We start from the raw sequence: 18,847 nt of genomic DNA, 5'->3' as shown, positions 1-18,847 counted from the left end.
GCCCCCTATGGTAAAAACATGAAAGTAATTTTGTCTGTCCAAAAGTAAATCAGGCACCAGAGGAACAGTTGAAAAGGTGGATTTTCTTGCAAGGTCATTAGGGATTGCGCAGACGATACAAAATCCGTCTTTAACTCATGTAACAAAGGGCTTTTCTCCAGCAAACTGTGACCTCTGCGCCGACACCTTCAGATTTATGTACTGTAATTCTCAGAGGAACCAGTGTTTTTCTGTAAATTCAGTGTCATAGGAAGGAAGCACTCACTCTGAATACTTCAGGCCAATTCCAGGGAATAGTTTTGTTGCCTAGGCGACATAGCTCTAATGCCTGTTTGTGTGCAAGTAGAATGAAAGTGTTGTCAAATTTGCTTAAAATCAACAACAGAAGTCATTGCTAACCTTAGTCATCCCTGTGCCCTTTGTGTTGCTGAGGAGGAGGAGGAGTGGGAGAGACCTGAGAGACAGAGTTGGCCTCCCTTTGGCATCAGTCTTTTGCATCTACGTCAGAGCAGCCTGAATTTATTCCAGGGGGTCATTAGGTTTTTGCTCTTGAAGAATCGTCTTGCTGGTAATTTGTATTCTTCTTGGCATAAGCAGATGGTGAAAAAGCATCCAGAAAGAATGTAGTGATGTAGAATCAAAAGGGATGTGACCCTTCTTTAGAGCAGCCATCACTTTGGTATCCATGAAATCACATTTGGTTCAGCTGCAGCTCACAGATTTGAGCAGGCACAGCTCCTACTCTGAAAACCTTAACTCTTGGAGTAGCTTTCACACTGGCTTTCTGAGAAATGTATCAAATGACACAGAATTCTGTTTGCTGAAATCAAATCAGATGGCGGGGAATATTTTCCAGCAGGATGGGAAACACCAAAGCCCAGGCTAAGTGATCTCATGTGCTATAAATGAACAGTAAAGTCATCCTTAATGCATGTGGTAGGGCACAGAGCTCACCAGCCTCACCCTTTCCCATCGTGCTGTCAAAAGGATCTGGGATCCTGGGTTGTCAGAGTACAAGGCTGTTTGGCAGAGCAGACTGTCTTCAGTTTCCTTGTGTAGAGTGACACGGATTGTGACAGCCAGCTGCTGTTTGAGCCTGATTTAATGCTTGTATGGGAAGATGTGGGAGAACAGTGCAGTGGGAACGCAGCAAATTTTAAATTATACAGAATTTTAGCTTTTACCGTTTCTTATCTGGAAAGTTTCCTTCTTCAAATATGAGAAAGATGAATAGGTAGTGCAGTGTAGCAGGGATGCTATAGGGAAGGGAGGAGGTGATGGGGAAAGCAGATCTTCAGTTGCCTGTGGAGAAAGGGCAGAGGCAGGAATTTTTTTCTTTGTAGAAAGGGAATTTCTTGATTTAGTGGCCTTTGCATTGTTCTCATTATGGAGTGGGTTGCAGACTTTGTCTACAAATGGCTTCAAAAGGTTCCTGAGTTGAGTTTAAGAAGTTATTCAAAGCTAATCTCAGCCTCAGTTGCTTTATTGGTCTTTGTTTTCCTGACCAATTTGATTCCATGTCTCCTGTCTCAGGATTTATCTGAGTATTTTTTCTACAGTTAAAGTTATTTCTAAAGGACCAGAAACACTAGTTTAGTGTTGTGAGCTTGTTCCTAAATTAAATCTTTTTTGATTTTAGGGTATTGAGTCCAGGTGGTAGAAGTGCAAATTATAGATATTTTTAATGACCACCAGAATAAGTCTAGGCTGTAATCTTTTTTCTGAAAAATATTTTTAAATGTCTGTCTTGGCTATAGTTGATTATTTATAAACCTATGAAGTAGTACAGTTTCCATATCAAATCGGGAAGAGACAGAATACGTTCATGAACAAAAGGAGGATCTCAAACCTTTCAATGTCATGGTGATTATTGTTATTATTAGTTCCTTTCTTGTTTCCCCTTTCTGTGGAGCAAGAGTTGAACGTTGGTCTACTGAAGTTGCTTTTGTGGGGTTTTTTTAATTGTAGAAATAACTCCTTCTTTGTTAACTGCTTAATACTTTAAAATCAGTGTAGAAGAACAAGTCGCTGTCTGTCCAGGGTCCTTGGGCTGCTTCCTTAGACATCACTTGAAATTCATAGATTCAAAGCCTTAGTTCTGTCCCAGGACCATGAAGAACTGGGGTCTGTGGGGTCACAAAATCTGCAGGTGCCTTACTCTGTCCGTGGTGTTTGGTGCGTTCCCCTCTCCCATCTCCTTCCCGTCTCCTGTGCTTGTCTCATTTCTCTCTCTCTGAAGGACGTGTGCTGAGCTGTGCAACACGAGCTGCTGGGTTCAGGGAGCTTTAGCACTAAAACCTGCCCTTTTTTCCAGACCTTAGAGGCTGTCACTGAGATGCAGAAGTTGCTTCCAAGTCTATGGCTTGGAAATGCAAACAAAATGTTTTGAGTTTTTTGGGCTTTTTTTTGGTTGGTTTGGGTTTTTTTGGTTTTTTTTTTTTTGTGCATCAGCACTTCATTCCCATGTCCTCATCATCCTGCTTTTCCCTCTCTGTCCCAGACAGCCATCTGGGCAGGCTTTGCAGCATCCTCCTCCTTGAATGATTAATGCTGCATAAGGTCATTTCTCACAATCATCTGGCAACATCCTGGGGTGGAGCCCATACGCTTTGCTCATCTTAACTTCTAACCAGCCACCGAAGTCCAGCCTTGCTGGGAAGCTTTTTAATGTTCTTCTTGGGAAATGATTCAGATGGAGGGAGTCAGGAACCCACAGATCATTGCCAAAGGAAGGGGTTGCAATGCAGTGTCTTGAGTTCTGTTTAATTTCTGCCTTTGTTTTGGTTTGCTCAAAGAAAATACACAAATACATAAATGTTTTGCATTTATTTTTGCAGAGTTGTTGTATGTCTTAAAAAAAAAAATCAAACAAAAAAAACCAACAGCTGTGCAAAAAAAAAAAACAAACCCAAAGGAATAAAAATTTTAAGGGAAAGGCTTTCACCTCCACTCCTAATTATAAAAGTTATGATAAATAATTAATAGAAGGCCACTATTGAGGTTAATTTTAGGGAACCTGGAGCCATAGGCGAATCCAAACAAAAATTACTCTGCTGGATTATATATCAAGCCAACTAAAGGTGTTGACTCCTTTAGTGGAATGGTATTCCAAATAAACTTCAGGGTTTCAAGGTTTAATTTTTTTCATCTTCTTTTTAAAACTACTCTTAACACCTTTAATGTCTTTGAAGGTCAAGGGACAGAGAAAGTTTGTGTCTCAGCACTTTGCATGTTGTCATCATAGAAATGATTGAAAGAACATTTTCATTCCCCTTATCAAGACTTCCTACAGTGGAGGGATTTAGTTGAATAAGTTGTCTTATACCCCCACCATCCCAGTGATTTCTGTTATCCCTATTCATGAAGTCCTTTCTCAGAATACTCACTTTTACACCTTCTCTTATTTTTTCTTACAAGCTTCTCAGCAAATACTGAGGACAAAGAAAATGCCCATTAGCAAATGTGTGTAAAGGCTCTTTTTGGCCACGAGGTTTATGGTCACAGTTAAAGCCTGTATTCACTGAGATGCAATCCAGCAAGCCCAACTTGAAGAAAATTAGTTTTCTTTAATATTTCCTTTTTCCTGTAAGAAAAGAACACATTCTGTTCTGCAAACATGGTGTTTCCTTACTTAAATAGGATTAAAGAGCAATGCATATTTACTTGGCCAGATAGTTAATTTTTTGCAGTGGTGGCTACAGTATCAATGTTTTTGATATGTCAGCCACACTTGGCATTTTTCAGACAGAGTCCTCTTCCATATTAATGGTTTTCTTTTAGTTCAAAAAAAAAAGAAAAATCATTGCAATGACAGCAGAATATTTTTAGAAGAATAAGCATGGGCCACAAGTTCAAGGGAATTGTTTATTGTGTTCTGTTGTCAGTCGAGTGCTCAAGGTAAAAGTTAAAGCAGACCAAATGTATTTCCCTTTTTTCAAAAATCTCCTTGAACTGCATTTTGCGATAAAAGCCGTGAATCTCCCTTGTTAGGGGGGAAGTGGGTTTTGTTCTGCCTTTCGAACTGCAGCAGTATTCTCATCTGGGAAATAAAAATTCCTCTTCTTACTCTAATTCCTCCCTATATAATTTGGTGTTCTGAACTATTGTTTCTAGATTTGCATCCAGACTGAAAGTTTCCAAACTGTCCCATACTTGGCACAGCTGAAGGGGGGAAGTCAGTCCTCTCCTCTCCTCTCCTGCTCTGCTGCCCCAATCACAGAATCACAGAATGGTTTGGGTTGGAAGGGGTCTTAAAGCTCATCTCGTTCCAAACCCCTGCCATGGGCAGGGACACCTTCCCACTAGACCAGGTTGCTCCAAAGCCCCATCCAGCCTGATCTAATGTCTGACAGTATTTTCCTGTCCTGTTTCCTCCACTGTAGGAGTATTATCCACATAATGACTACTTGATTTGTCTGTGTTTAAGCAATTCAGTAAGCTCTCATCATGACTCACACAAATATCAGATTATCTTGAATAATGCTGATCATCAAAAAACTTTACAGGGCTTCCATTTCAGTTCTCTTTTCTTTAAACCTCAACTTCCTATTCAAATGTATCAAATCCAATAGTTGACTATTTTACAGAACACGTTTGCCAAAATTCACCATTAATATTTGAAACACTTTAACGTGAAGTGAATGTTTTTGGAGGGATGTATTTTTAGTGTGTTTTTTAATACTTTGTGTTTAAAAGGTTCTTGTACTTTGGTGTTGTGCTGTGGATGCTGTCTTTTTTTTCCCTTTGATGGATGTGAGAAGGGAAGTGGTGTGACAGCATTTAGTTAAATCATCTTAGGAACATTATTGTGTACCTGTTGAACTGAACTAAGAACAAAAAATAGCTAAGCTTGAAACAGGGCTTCTCTCTGGATCGGGAAATATTTGATTAGAAGACTTTTTAATATCTCAGTTCCTTTTTTTCAGTTTAAGAAAAAGCATATTGCTTATAGTGTGTGCCCATCAAATAAAGCCCAGAAAACCAGAATTCTCTGGACTGTTTAACACTGCTCCCACTCATCCTTCCCTCCATGGGGTCTGATGCCCATCTTTCCATTCCAAGAACAGGATTTTGTAGCCAGTTGTCTTCTGCCAAATGCTTGCTGACAGCCTGCAGCCCCTCGAGCACTCAGTTCCTGCCCAGCCCCCTGAGCCCACTGTGTGAGGACAATTAACCTCTGGGGCTTTGCTGAATGGTCTGTTGTGTATGGCCTGACAGAGCACTCTGCCTGGTATTAATTTAAATGATACAGCACAGGGCTCTGCAGGAGGATAAATTGAAACTTCCCGTGTCAGTCCCTCGGGGCAAACACCGTTTCAGACTGGAGGTGATGTCAGAGAGTTGCTTGTGTTTTTTTATGGTGGCCACAGGGAACATGGAATATGCACGGGCTCTTCTGGGGTTGTATGGTCAGCATGTGGCCTTTGGCCAGAGAGAACCAGCTTGGCTTCTATATACTGCTTTTGGAACAAACTAAACCCAAAAATTACAGTATGACTCAAAATCTGTAATACAGAGCAGCTGATCCTGTAGAACAATATTTTTCGATGACAGTTGGATTTGAAAGATGCTGCAAACCCTGGTATTAACTTTCTGCTTAATGGAAAGTAGTGGGGGATGGGGAATTAAGCTTTTATTTTTTTCAGTTGTTTTGTGCTACTGAGTAATTCTCCCTTTTGTGTTGCATGATGCAGTGGAACAGTGCATTGCCCTTGAGCTCTACAAGCCCATCCCAGTCCCACAGGAGAGGCTGGAGTTTATCATCAGGAGTTGTGATAACCCTCTTCCCCATTACTTGCTCTCAGTAAACCTTTGGCAGTTTTATGGCACCTTGATTGATAACAGGTTTAGCCAGAAATGGTGAGAGGAACGGGGTTTGCTGTGCAGGATGAAATATAGAACTGGGGAGAGGAAGGCAGGCAGAGAACCTGAACTGTGAGCCCAGGTAATGGCAGCCAGGGACTTGTGGGGTGGAAGAGATTACCTTGCACAGAGCAAAAAGTCTCAGTTCTATGATGGTTAATTTGCCTTATGCCATCGACTAAGAAATCTCTCAGCTCATGTGAAATGCAAAATATTTGCATTTATTTAAAATGTTAAATGTATTCACTTCATTGGAAGTGTTCAGGTCCAGGTTGGATGGGACTTGGAGCAACCTGATCTAGTGAAGAATGTCCCTGCTCATTGCAAGGGTGTTGGACTAGCTGATCTTTAGAGCTCCCTTCCAACCCAAACCACTCTATGATTCTACTTTAACTTATTGATAATTTTCCTTACCCACAGCAGCCCGAAGAGGAGCAGTCTGCATGCGATGTCACCAGCTCCAGCTCCTCTGCCAATGACACCATGTCCCTGGAGAGGAACTCATCCCTGGGCAGCGACACGTCCCTTCCCTTCCCACCCACAGGGAGCTTTGCCCAGCCCAAGGACAGGCACAGCCTGGATGGCAGCTGCACCAACATGGTGTCCTCAGAGGGAGGAGAGAAGGAAGAGGAGCTGGACAGCATCACGGACGTGCCCACTCCTTCCTCCGTCTTACGCAACTCCATGCGGCCGCTGTCCCCTTTCCGTCGGCACAGCTGGGGGCCAGGGAAGAATGCCACCAATGAGGCAGAAATCAATCAGAGGAGGTGAGTGAAGAGCTGCTGTGATTTGCTCTGCACCCACTCGTGCATATTTATCTGAGCTTTAAACCTGGCATGATAGAATTGAAGAGTGAGGACGTTGCTTTTGATTATTTCTTTTTCACTTGAAGGGGTTAAAACAATCTCCTAATGTGTGTTTGTTTGGTTTTTCTTAAATTAACTTTCAGGATTAAAGTACTTAATAGCTACAGTATGCTTGAGCTTTCCAGAGTAAATGGAATTACCTCGAGACAGGTCTTCCATTAGAAGTGTCACCACCCCCTTCTGTACAAAGGAATTACTGGAGTGTTAAATCTCACTGACCACAAAATAAACATGACCATTATTGCTCTGATTGTATGAAGAGATAACACAGGCACCGGGATTTAAAAAAATTTTGTGGAAGCTCTTCATAATGGTGAGATGGGTCCTGCCTGTTTCACAGAACTGCTTCCACCTCAGTCTTTCATGGACAGTAAGTTCCATCACAGATGTCCCTGGTGTTGTTCAGGAAGATTCAAAGGGGAAGTTTTCCCATCTGTTCTTTCAGAAGGTACAAGAGAGAGAGGTGTACGAGCCGTGTGAGTGTGTCCATGCTGGTGCCAAGTGATTGTGGGAAGAAAAGTTGCTCATTCCCCTGTTTCAGTGGGGAAGAAGGTGGAATACAGGAAGATGCACACCAAGGAGTAGTAATTGGTGTGAGGTTCCCTGCCATGCCCTGCACCGTTCAGCATTTGGGCTGTGGGATGCTTGGGGTCAAACCTTGCATGTTCTGAGCCCAGTGGAGGTTTGGCCAGGGTTTTTAACATGCTTTGATGCTCTCAGAGCAGGAATGGCCAGTTGCTTTAGCAGGGTCAGGGTGCCATATCCTCCCTGCAGCTCACAGAAGCTGCAGGCCCAGGTGTGCAGGGCAGTGCCACTCTCTGGGCTGCCTGGTGTGTCCTCATGGCAAACATTGTGCTGTTAACAGAAACAGAGCCATTCCATGTGGGGTTGGATGGCATTAAATTAAAATTGGCCACTCGCAATGGGTTCCTGAAAATGCTTACTGACCCCTTTGGATAATCCAGGGAGAGGCAGCAGCCTCCCATCGGGAATGTGTGAATCCTTTACACACAGCAGCTGTGGGTACCACTAAAGAAATGTTGTAGACCCTTCAGGTTTTAAAATCAATGTTGAAAACCATTCAGGATCCTCTAAGTAACATACAGTGAAAGATTTTTATTATTGTTGTTGTTGTTGTTTAACACTGTCACCTTTTTTGGGCTTCGTTCCTGGTCCCCAGGTAATTTTTAAATAAGTAATGCTCATCAATTTTTAAAAGCAACAAAAGGGTCAGCATACCTGCAAAGTTATGACAAAATGAGTCCATAAACTCATTTGGAGAGATTTATTTTTAAGTGTAGGACCTGATGCATAAGGATTTCTGAGGGTAATCAGCTGCCTAGCTGGCAGTCACTGCTAACACTGAACAAATGGGGTTAATTTCTCCTGCATCACACTTTGGAGGCTGTTTCTGGATGGGAAAATACATTCATTGTAAGTGTAATAAAATCTCATATAAAGGAACTTAAAAGTAATTGTTTTAAACTTTAAAGTAATTGTTCTCCTATGTTCTCCTATACGGCTGCAGCTACATACAGATAGCTGTCACACAGGTTAATTAAAAAAGAAAAGCTGGGTGGGTCTGTGGTGCTGATAGGTTCATGTTTGTTTTTATGCTTCTGTTAGAAAGGAATTTGGATTATTTGCTGTGTTGTTTTGTTGTTTTCTTTGTTCTTTTCATAGCTGTTGTGATGTTGAGGCTCTCGTTGCTTAGTGAGCAACAACAAATACTGAGGAAGTGAAGTGCAAATAAGTGACTTTCACACAAATCAGTTAAATTCAGAGTGTTTGCTTATTCCTTTATTTCACATGCAGTAGATGCTTTTCCATTTGAAGGGGAAAAGCCCTTACTGCAGCTTGACTTTTGCAAACCTTTGAAGTGGAGTAACACAGAGCACAAGCCTTGGCTGAGGTTTGTCCTGCTGATGGGCTGGATCTGTGCTGCTCCCACCACCTGCCACCCTTTGTGCTCCCCCCTCTTCTCTGGGCACCGTGGCACTTCTCTGCTCTGTAGGTGAGCAGGTTGAACTCACTAAACGAGGAGAAAAATAACCAAATAAATGGTAATTGCCACCAAAACCAGGCCAAGGATCAGAACTGGGCTGTGCAAGCAGGAAGAGGAATGAGGGGACAGAGCACACCATAAGCTGAGCTCTGAGAGGTGCTTCCTGCCCCAGCAAACACTTGCAGCCTGGTCCAGCCCCCGTCCACACCAAAAATAGTCTCTACCCTGATGACACAGATAGCTAAGTCAAGCTTAGATAGAGGTGCTGATACAGGACCCAAAAAGCCTACAGAAAAAAAAAATCAGCCTTTTGTAAAATTTGATCTTTTCCACTGTTACATGTTTTCTGTTTGTAAGAGGGATGAGTGTAAGAGTTAGTTCACCGAAAAGATCAGGAAAAAAATGTAATAATCTTAAATGAAATGTGAAAAGATGCTCAGTTCCCCTTCACTTTCCCTCTTTCCTCAAATGCATTTCACAGATAATCCTCATGTCTACATTTTGCTATTAAAAATACAAAGAAAACCAACAAGGCTGCCACAAAAGGATGTTCATCCTTCAGTTAATTCCTGACATTCGTAGCAGATTTGAAATGCCTGTCTTTCAACAATGCTGCAGTGTGTGTTTAATGTCCGGGCTGGGGAAAGAAACACCCTTGTGTTTCACTGATGGATTAAGCACTGCAAAACTGGAGCTGGTGTTAATCACTATTGCTAACAGCTTCTGTCAAAGAGTCTGGCCTTATCTAAACTTTAAACTGACCTGGCTTTGGCAGCAGCAAAGTTGCAGCATGGTCAATACCTGTGCAGCCTTGTTTCTGTACGAAATAAAACCAACCAAACCCCAGATTTATTTGTAAAAGGGAGGAGGAACACAGAGACTCATTACTTCCTTTCATGTTTCATTTTGTGTTTTCCCTGTATGTCCATTCCCTCTGTCTGTGTGTTGGGGATATTAATCCTTCAGCTGCCATTTGTTATTCTTTTTTTTTCATTCAAGCTGCTGACCATTCTCCATGATTCATTTTCAGTTCAATGCGAATTCTGGGGGATGGTATAAAGAAGCCTCCCATTCATAGGAGAAGGTACAAAGCCAACTAATGTGACTAACTGTTTTGTGTTTGAATGTCTACTAACTCCATACTGTCATGTTAGTAAACCTGTCGTACCTCTGGAAGTGTTGGCATTAGAGCTGTGCATCCCACCTGGCTGCTTTCCCTCTCCAGTGTGACCCAGGGCAGGTTTTGTGCCCCACAGAGCACATACCTGAGCTGTTTTCTCCAGGATGTTATGTTAATAATGAAGAGAAATCTCAGATATGATTTTGTTGGCCTTTGCCACGTGTAAGATTTGGAGTTGTGTTAAAACAGTTATTTACCTGGGAGCATGTGTGTGATTTGGATTTAAAGCACATCAGGGACTCCTGGCAAGACTTGCAGGATGGGCAGCTGGGGAGGGGATGGGTCAGACACGATCTCAGAGTTGGAGAACACCCTTCAGATCTGCAGCTGGTTGAATTAAATGGCTTTAATGTTGATAGTTTTTATAACCATCTTCCTAAAAAATAGAAAATAAGGTGTGCTTTTCTCTTTACTTCCATGTGTTTTTCCTCTCTGTAACAAACTTTCAGTTTCTCATCCATCGCACAGATACACAGTTCCACTCATGTAACCTTTGCATTGGCTACTAGTATATGAAAGAGGATACTTAATTTTTGGCGCAGCAGATGTGGACTGTCCACACTTAGACATTTTAGGCTGAAGAAAAGAGAGAAGTTTAACTTCTGCCCTTCAGTGGTTCAGCCTTGTCTCACCTCCCATAGCCTGGTGCCTCCCCTCCTGTGCCAGGTTAACTCGGGATTTCACTTCACTTGAAACAGGGATGGGGTGATGTGGGTGTAAACAAATTACCACATTCCCACGTGTGAAAAGAATGTTACCATGATGTTATGACCAAAAAAATCACCATGCCTCACCATGCATCAGCGTGAATGAACCCTAGCAGCACTGTAGAGTTCAAGAGAGCACTCTTAAAAAAAGAACTTAAAAAAAGGCACAGGAAAGAACATGCTTTTTTACTTCGAAGAAGCCACTTTATTTGCATCACAGCAGGAAGCAGTGCAATGCGTGTCTTCTCAGCTCATGCAAGTGAACTTTTTATCAGTGGTCTCTTAAGGCTCCTCTGTAGGAGCCGTGTTAGTATTAGAGTGAAAATATCCTGAAACACTGGTCTTACGCCTGGAATAAAGAAAATGTCTAGAATACTTGGTCATAGCTGAAATGTGTGATAATCCTTTCATAAACACTTTCTCACTTTTTCTGGTCTCCAAACCATTTTGGGATCATCCTCTCTAACTGCACTTGCAGAGCAGGTGCCTGAATCTGATTCCAGCAGTTTAAGCTCTCACACAAGGCTGATGTAGATAACAGCTCATCCCCCTCCCCAAACTGTCTTCTATAAAGGAGTTTTGCAAGCTCTGCATTGATCTTTTTAAGATTTTATGGTGTTGCCAACAGGCTGTGGGTGGCTCCCCAGTAGGACTGTGATTCTGCAAGAGTGCTTTGCACAGCCTTTGCCAACAGATCTCCTTCCTTCCTTCTCTGAGATCTCACCACTTCCAGGCTTCCTGCTGCATGTGTAGGGCTCCTCTTCTTCCCTCTCTCTACTCTTCCACTTGCCTCCCTTGCAGTTTTAGCATTTGGGATCATCACTATAACGTGGCAATTGTCAGGAATAGAGGCACCTTTTAAAGTCTAGTGTAAACATTGCATGATTTCTTTAGCGAGGAGAATCTCCTCTCCTGCGATTGAAAAGGGACCACACAAAAAGGAGTGATTTTGGCAAGCAAGGTGACATAAGCATATCTTAAAGGGTCCGCCAAGCTCAGTGCTCTTGTGGCCACAAGCAGATGGTCTGGGGAAGCAAGGAGAGGGGAAGCATGTGTGACACCTTCCTTGGGATGCTTTCTCAGTTGCCCCTGAGCAGGTCTGACTGGCCCACTGGGAGGCTGAACCCAGCCTGAGAGTGCAGACTGTGTGTGATGGAGATGGATTTCCTGTGGCCAGGACTTGGTGCCTCTGCTTTCACACAAGTATTTAGTCCCTGCTATTCCCCACTAATATTTACATCTGCCATTGTGGTCGAGTTGGGTGAGGATGATGAAGTGCTTGGAAATATTGGCATGTTATGGGAAGGAATGTTTTCATGAGGAATGTTTATAGTGCTGTGCTGAGAGCTGCTGGTGAAGCACACCTGGGGCTTTTGGCTGCAAAGCTTTGGGTGTATCCTCACCTGACTAACATCCTTTATAAAACAGGCAGCAATTATCTGAACTCCACCACTGAGCACCAATTGTCAAACCCTTCCAGAGTGCTTCCAGTGTTGTACTGTGTGTGGAAACAATATGAGGGCTTGGCAGGGCATGATGCATTCAGTGGGTTTAAACCTTCATGTGTACCCTCAGAGGCTTCTGGCACTCACAATTCCTGGTCCAGGAATGCTTAGATTTGTTCTGCCCTTTTCATAGGCTTCTGTCATGGAGCAAAGCATGCTCTGTCCATGTCCCCTCCTTGCATAGATTGCACATCAGGACCTGGGAGCAGGACCTGGGAGCAGGACCTGTGCTGATGCAAAACTCCCTTCAGACAATGTATGCTTCCTGAGCAGCTTTTTCAGGATTTAGGGATCATATAAATCTCATAGCTGACAAGAAGATGGATTTCTCTGTTTCTGCAAAACCTGCAGTTGGGCCATGAGCTAACAGAGAAAAAATAATAAAAGCAGTGTAAAATAACAACCAAAATATTTGCATTCTGTATTTGCATTTCTTATGTCTTTCATGATGCAACTTTGGGACTCTCTTGGGGAATGGGAGATGAAAGGTTTTCTGGTCAGGAGTGCTCTTGGTTTAATCCCAAATTAATCGTAAGATTAGCCTGTTTTTTTTTTTCTTCCAGCCTCTTTCAGTGACTGGCTGTGTAGCATTTAAGAATGTATCTTTCTCCTTATTTTTCCCAAGCATAGCCCGAGGTTATTAATACTTCTGTGGAGGGGACTTACACTATTAAATATCTGTAAGGGATTCTTTTTCTGATTTGAGGATGAGAGTTACCAGAAAAATACTAATCATTACTAACACAATGGCTGTGTGTGATTACTTACAAATTGGCTTTGGTATGTTTTAGCCTTGTTTTTCCCAAAAACCTCTCTCCCCACAGGGAGTATTTTTTCCAATACGTTGAATACTCGCTGATGGGGTCGGTTTGGGGGAAGCATGGGCTGTCCTTGTTCAGTGGTAACCTCGGGCATTTGAGGCACTGTGGTGTGTTTGTGCAACCAGACGTGTGCTACTGCATTATTTCTGAGTTTGTTGGGGGGTTTTTGTAAGATATGTGAAAGTGAGAGTCTTTTAACGTTCCCCATGTTCCATAACAATCCGATAATCACTGCCCTTTTCCTTTCTTTGCCTCTTTTGCTGTTCCTAGTTTGAGCTGGTGTCCCTCAGGCGTACAGTACATTGCCATGGGTCCTGACTTTACTTGTAGAAGGTATGGTATGAATAAATGTGCAGCAGCAAAGGAGCACTGCAAACACCCTGTCGCCAGCTTCTCGTGCGTCGCCTCCTCCACTGCTGCTCTGGCTGAAGCGTGCACGTCTTTGTTTGCTTGGTCTGCTTTTTCAGCAATTACTCTTGGGAGCGGATCCTCAGAACTGGGCTGCAGGTGGAGGTGGTGGCTGCTTTCCACTGGCCTCTGGCATTAAAGAAGCTGCACTGTTGGGTTGAGCTGCTCTGTTCCGTGATGACTTTAAGCCGTGTATTTTTCCGCAGCAATGATCAGGATGATAATTGTGACAGCCGAAGAATCAAACCAAGATTAAGTATGATTCAGCACCCCTCTGTACCAGATCAATCTCATAACGGGTTTAAGTTCACACAGACTTGCTCTTTGTAAATTGGAAGACCTAGGCTTTTTTTCTAAGAAACTAATCGTGTAAAACCTTCTCTGAAAAAACCAATCTGTTCGCCACAGATGAAAATTTCCCAGGCACTTAAAGTTTGTGTCTTCTGTAGAAGGTCCCAGAGCTGAGATTGATGCTTGCAGGCCACATCTTTATCCAATATCCAATAGTTTGGAAGCCACTCCCTCCGATTTTATAGCTTTGTCGCTTTTCTCTGGCAGTTCCTGCTGGTTGTGGGTAGAGCTATTAAACTCTTCTTCTGAAGAGTAGATATTGAGAAGTTAACCTGCCCTTCCTGGTACAGTTGAATTATGTTTGGTGTATATACTCCAATCAGAGAATTACAGACCAGTATCACTGATAACTGTTTTATAGAATAGTATTTGCAGGTTTTAGCTGGTTTCATCACAAGTAAATGATTTTTTTTTTTTCTCTACTGTGTAACATCATTTTTGCTGCCTTGGAATGTAAAAAAGAGATATTCTTCTGCCCTAAATAACCAGTAGAAATGGGACTGATTTCTACCTACAGGTGTTTTAGAATAAACTTTTAAATGCCTGCTATAGATACACATTGATGAGTCACAATCTTCCTAAAGCAGATTACATTATAAATGCTTCAACCAGGCTTTTTTTTTCCTCATTAATTACCATGAAAAAAGGTTTTTTAAATCTACTAAATCTTCTTCTTCACGGTTTATTGTAGTTTTTGCTTTCAAAGAGCGTATTTATGAGCCTCTTAATGCTTCTAAGGGACTGCAGAACATTAATCACTGCTATGCAAGTCTACCTGAATTTAAAGCTCCTCTGGTTGTTTAAATCATCTGTACAGCCTGTAGAGTGTTTTCTTTTTCATGTGTTTACATGTTGTTTTGTTCATCACGTAGATGTCACGATCAGCCTCGGGCTGGGACATGAGCCCAGGGTAGGCCTTGGACTTAGTGAGTGTCAAATCAAACATTGGCCATGGATCTGTGCTCATGTCCTGGGAGCTGAATCTGTAAAGCTTCACCCAGTGAACCCACACTGGCATTTCAGTGGGTTTGTTGGTGCTTGGGCATGAGGAGCAAGAGGGTCAGAAGCAGAATATTAGGGCAAGATTTGTCAGATTAAATAGTTGCATGTGAAAGAGGGTGTGTTTTGTGTAGGTGAGAGGAGAGTGTATTAGTGTTTTTCACTTGTCTGTCAGCACCTGTCTCTACAGAGTTTATTTCTAATAGGTTTTAAATAATAAAGTTTTATTTCTAATAGTACTGCAAGCAAAAGTTTAGTATTTTATTTTGCTTTGAGTTACTGCCCCTTTCTGCTGGGCAAGACCTAGCTCCCTCAGTAGATGATAAAATAAAATTGATTGGGTGACGGAGACAACATTTATTGAATTTAAAAGCAAGACCACAGCAAGGGTAAAAAACAAACCAGCTTTGGCAGAATAAATGACATTATCAGTGCCAAGACTTTGTGCAGGGGAAAATTTTAAAGTAGATTCAGAGGATGTGGCTGCAGAGAGGAGTGTTACAGAAGCTGACGTGGCTGCTGGGAGGAGTATTGGTCCAGGACAAGCAGCACGTGCTATGCAAGGTAGTTTTATTTGGGTGGCTTTATTCCAAGGGAGAGCATAATAAAAAGCTAGCAAAGAGAATATGTGGAAATGCCAAAATCTTTAGAAGAGGTGTTTCTGGATTTTCCTGTGCACCACTCAAAAAGTATCAGGCAACGTGATTGTCCAGGAGTTTCAATGGTTGTTCAAGCAACAAACAAACCTTTATGTCTCATTAGAGGCACAAAGATGTTGTTATTTGCTCTGAAGGAAAAAGAACATGCTGAGGAGTAGCACCTGCATTTCCCTGCACACTTCAGTTCCTGCTGTGTGTTTTACATTTGCAGGTGCTCTGTGCTGAAAGACACCAGTCCTTAAGAGCTGGGCAGCATCTGATCTCTGCTTTCTCTTTAGTTACAGCCTCGAAGGCCTTGCTGGAGACTCTGGTGAGAACAAGAAGCCCTCTACAAACCTGGAGGCTTCTTCTCTGAGCTCCAAAGACCTCAGGAGGAGTCCACTTGCCAGCAATCAGTCCCTGGTCCTGCTCACTGAGGAACTTGAGCAAGGAGAAATCAGAGACTACAACCACCAGGTAAAGCTGTCCAACTACTGTTGGATGACTGGGAAATGCTACATCGACATTTTGAAAGTCATTTTCCCAAGTGACAGTCTGACAAAGGCTTCCACCTTATGTGTACATACACATAATATTAAAAATCTTCCATCTTTAACATGGAGGAATCTCCAACTCTTTTAAATTTTCTACTTCGTTCTTTGTGGCAAGACAACTCTTGTGTCTTCTCTTGCTTAGAGGAATGGCATTTTTGGGGAACACAGTGCTCAGCATTGGATTTTTTTACCATGTTGAACCACAGTCTAGTTCTGCTGAGGAGCTGGAGTCACACCAGCAATTTCCATGGCTGTCAGAGAGTTAACAATACCTGTTTTGTAATGTCTTGCAAGAAAATCAAGCATGCAGAGTCCCTCTGTTGTATAATTAGTTATCTTACACTTCAAAGACAAAACAAAATGTTGCATTTCACCTGTGCAGTGTTTCAGTGTTTCAGAGTGAGAGTTGCAGTAAACATGAACACTGACCTGGGATCTGAAGGTGGGATAGTTCTGTCATTCTTGACATATTTGCTCAGTGTGGTTCTGCTCTGTTCTGTTCTGCAGGTGCATCAAACGTCGCAGCCACAAGGATTTAATTTCTGTTCTTCTGCTGTTTCATCTCCACTGACCAAATCCATGTCTCTAATGTCAATTAGCAAACCAGTGCTTGACAGTGAGTAATCCAGTTTTCCCTTATCCACTCTGTCATCTGTATTACTGAGTATATCTTGCTACCTTCCCAAGGCAAAATGTGCTACTGCCCACTCTTGCTTCCTTTATTACATGAAGTACATGTTTCACTGCTGCATGGAGTTCTGGGTGGAAGGGCAGAACTCATTCAGTTTAGTTTTGTTCTTCCCAGTGTATCCTGCCTGTTTTCTTTCTCTTGGGTTTCCTTTGTGTGGGTTGCTTTCTTCTTTCTAAATTAGACTCCTGGTATGAAAACTATGATTTATTGAGTTTGTTGACTAAAAAAATTGCATCCTTTCAGAGTTTCTTCCTTTGATGTCAGGTAGAGTCCACTTGAGATCTTACTTCCTGCATCTAGATTTTTTTTAAAGCTGATACATGGAAACTTGAGAATCCATGTCATGATCTCCTTGGGGGAGTTTGTTGCTATTCATTTTGAGTTAAATATTTTGGAGCAGTTGGGTGTAATTTATTGAATCTCATTCCTGAAGAAAATAATAAGAGATGATTCTATAAAATTTTCCAGTTTAGCTTAATTGAAGCAATAACAAGCACTTCATTTTGCAACTTGGTTGAATTGATTCTTTCAGCTGAAAAAGTAATTCAGAACACTGCAGCTGGATGTATTACACATGTTTTCATGTCATTAATTGCCAGCCAGAAACCCTATTGACATTTTAGCTCTTGTCTTGTCAGTTAGTGATGGTGTCTGATCTTTCCTCTTTATTAACGTGATTCTCCCTTGCAAAGCTGAACAAGGTGCTTTAAGAAAGGTACTTTATTCATGGAGGAGACTTGCTGGAGGAGGCTCACAGGGATTCTGCTTTGTAGGAGACATTTTTAAGTTCTTCACCATGATTATTCCACGATTAATGGAATGTGAACTAATGTGTCCCCCAGCAACAGTAACCAAAGCATGGGCAGCTCTGTCCTGTGAAGAGACCAGATCCTGCCCTGTGCAGTGGCACTGCCTCTTCCCTCCTTGGGCTGAAGGTCTTCGTTGTCGTTTTTTAAAGCAGCCAATTTCTTGGCATTGCAACCAACCTCTGACCAAACACCAGAATCCTTGGCTGGCTCCCCAAAAATGATCTGTTGGTGGCTGAGGGAGCCTGGATGGCTGAGGCTGTTAAAATGTCCTGTGACCTGGCCTTAAATTGCCATGGAGGCTTGATTATCCCATCTTCTTGTAGAGCCAGCCTGGCCACCCTGGTCCCTGGAGAAGGAAGGATGGGCTGTGGACAAAGTAGCAGAGTTAGTCTTTGCTTTGAGGCAAATGTCTGTGAGTTTGGGACACTGAATGTAAAAATTACTAACATTCCTGTGAGTATCATTTTCTCTGTCATTAATTTGTGACCTCTCAAAAGGGCCACATTTTTATAGAAAGGTGGTTTTTGAAAATCAGAGCATTTGAGGGGTTAATATGAGCGTACAAAAGGAGTAATCACTTGGAAAATTTAGCTCATGGATTTTTTTTCTCAATCCTGACACCTTCCTAACTAGAGAAACTTCAATAAATCACACAGAAAAGTTGTGGCTGCTGCATCCCTGGAAGTGTTCAAGGCCAGGTTGGATGAGGCTCAGGGTAACCTGGTCTGGTGGAAGATGTCCCTGCCCATGGCAGGGGGTTGGAACTGGATGTAAGGTCCCTTCCAACCCAAACCATTCTATTACTCTACTTCATTCTTCCCCTTGGAAAGAGGAACAGTATTGTTTGAATTGTGAGCATGGGACATGGGAAGCAGTTTAGTGCCTCTTACAAGGAGGTCTTGTTGTATAAACTCCCTTGTGTCACCTGGGTTTCATGTTCATGTTTATCCAGCAGGACACTTAAGAGTTATGCAAGAATGACATAGAAGTGAATTCTAGGACAAATTCAGTTCTTTATTCCACTTGTATAATCTTGTGGTAGGTGTTTAAAAGAAAAAGTGACCCTCTGATCCCTGCAAATGTGTCTGAATGGGAAGAAAGCAACAAGCAACATGCTGTGCATGAGAACTTTAAAAACCAAATCCAGATTAATAAACATATGAAGGGATTTCTTCTATTTTTACTGTTTATTGTCATGTGTGCTGAGGCAGGAGCAATTTCCAAGACTGAGTTCCTAGCCCACACTCCATCTGATGTGTCAGATGTTCCAAGAGCTGCTGTGGCCATTCACAATGTTAATCCTTCAGCATTTTATAGAGGGAGGTCACAAGAGCTGTTGGCTGGAGTGCTCGGAAGAATGCTTTTAGCCTTGGAATAGCAAATTTCCAGTGTGGAGCACTGTTATAAAGCCAGGAATTGCTATAAATAAAACCACTGAAATGGAAGTTGAA

At 42.3% G+C, this 18,847-nt stretch overlaps 1 protein-coding gene across 1 annotated transcript in view; it reads left to right on the top strand.

The window, feature by feature from the left end:
* Positions 1–18,847, top strand: part of AKAP13 (A-kinase anchoring protein 13) — a 200,941-nt gene that overhangs the window by 147,461 nt on the left and 34,633 nt on the right. Inside the window, exons 13-17 of the mRNA XM_082291019.1 lie at positions 6,283–6,629; positions 9,764–9,817; positions 13,217–13,279; positions 15,642–15,819; positions 16,404–16,512. Of these exons, the coding sequence (XP_082147145.1) occupies positions 6,283–6,629; positions 9,764–9,817; positions 13,217–13,279; positions 15,642–15,819; positions 16,404–16,512 (751 nt within the window). The remainder of the gene's footprint in view (positions 1–6,282; positions 6,630–9,763; positions 9,818–13,216; positions 13,280–15,641; positions 15,820–16,403; positions 16,513–18,847) is intronic.

The sequence above is a fragment of the Coloeus monedula genome (genome assembly GCF_965178545.1).
Source record: "Coloeus monedula genome assembly, chromosome: 14".
Lineage (NCBI taxonomy): Eukaryota > Metazoa > Chordata > Aves > Passeriformes > Corvidae > Coloeus > Coloeus monedula.
The sequence above is the reverse complement of the archived record's forward strand: the minus strand, read 5'-3'. Positions and strand labels throughout refer to the sequence as shown.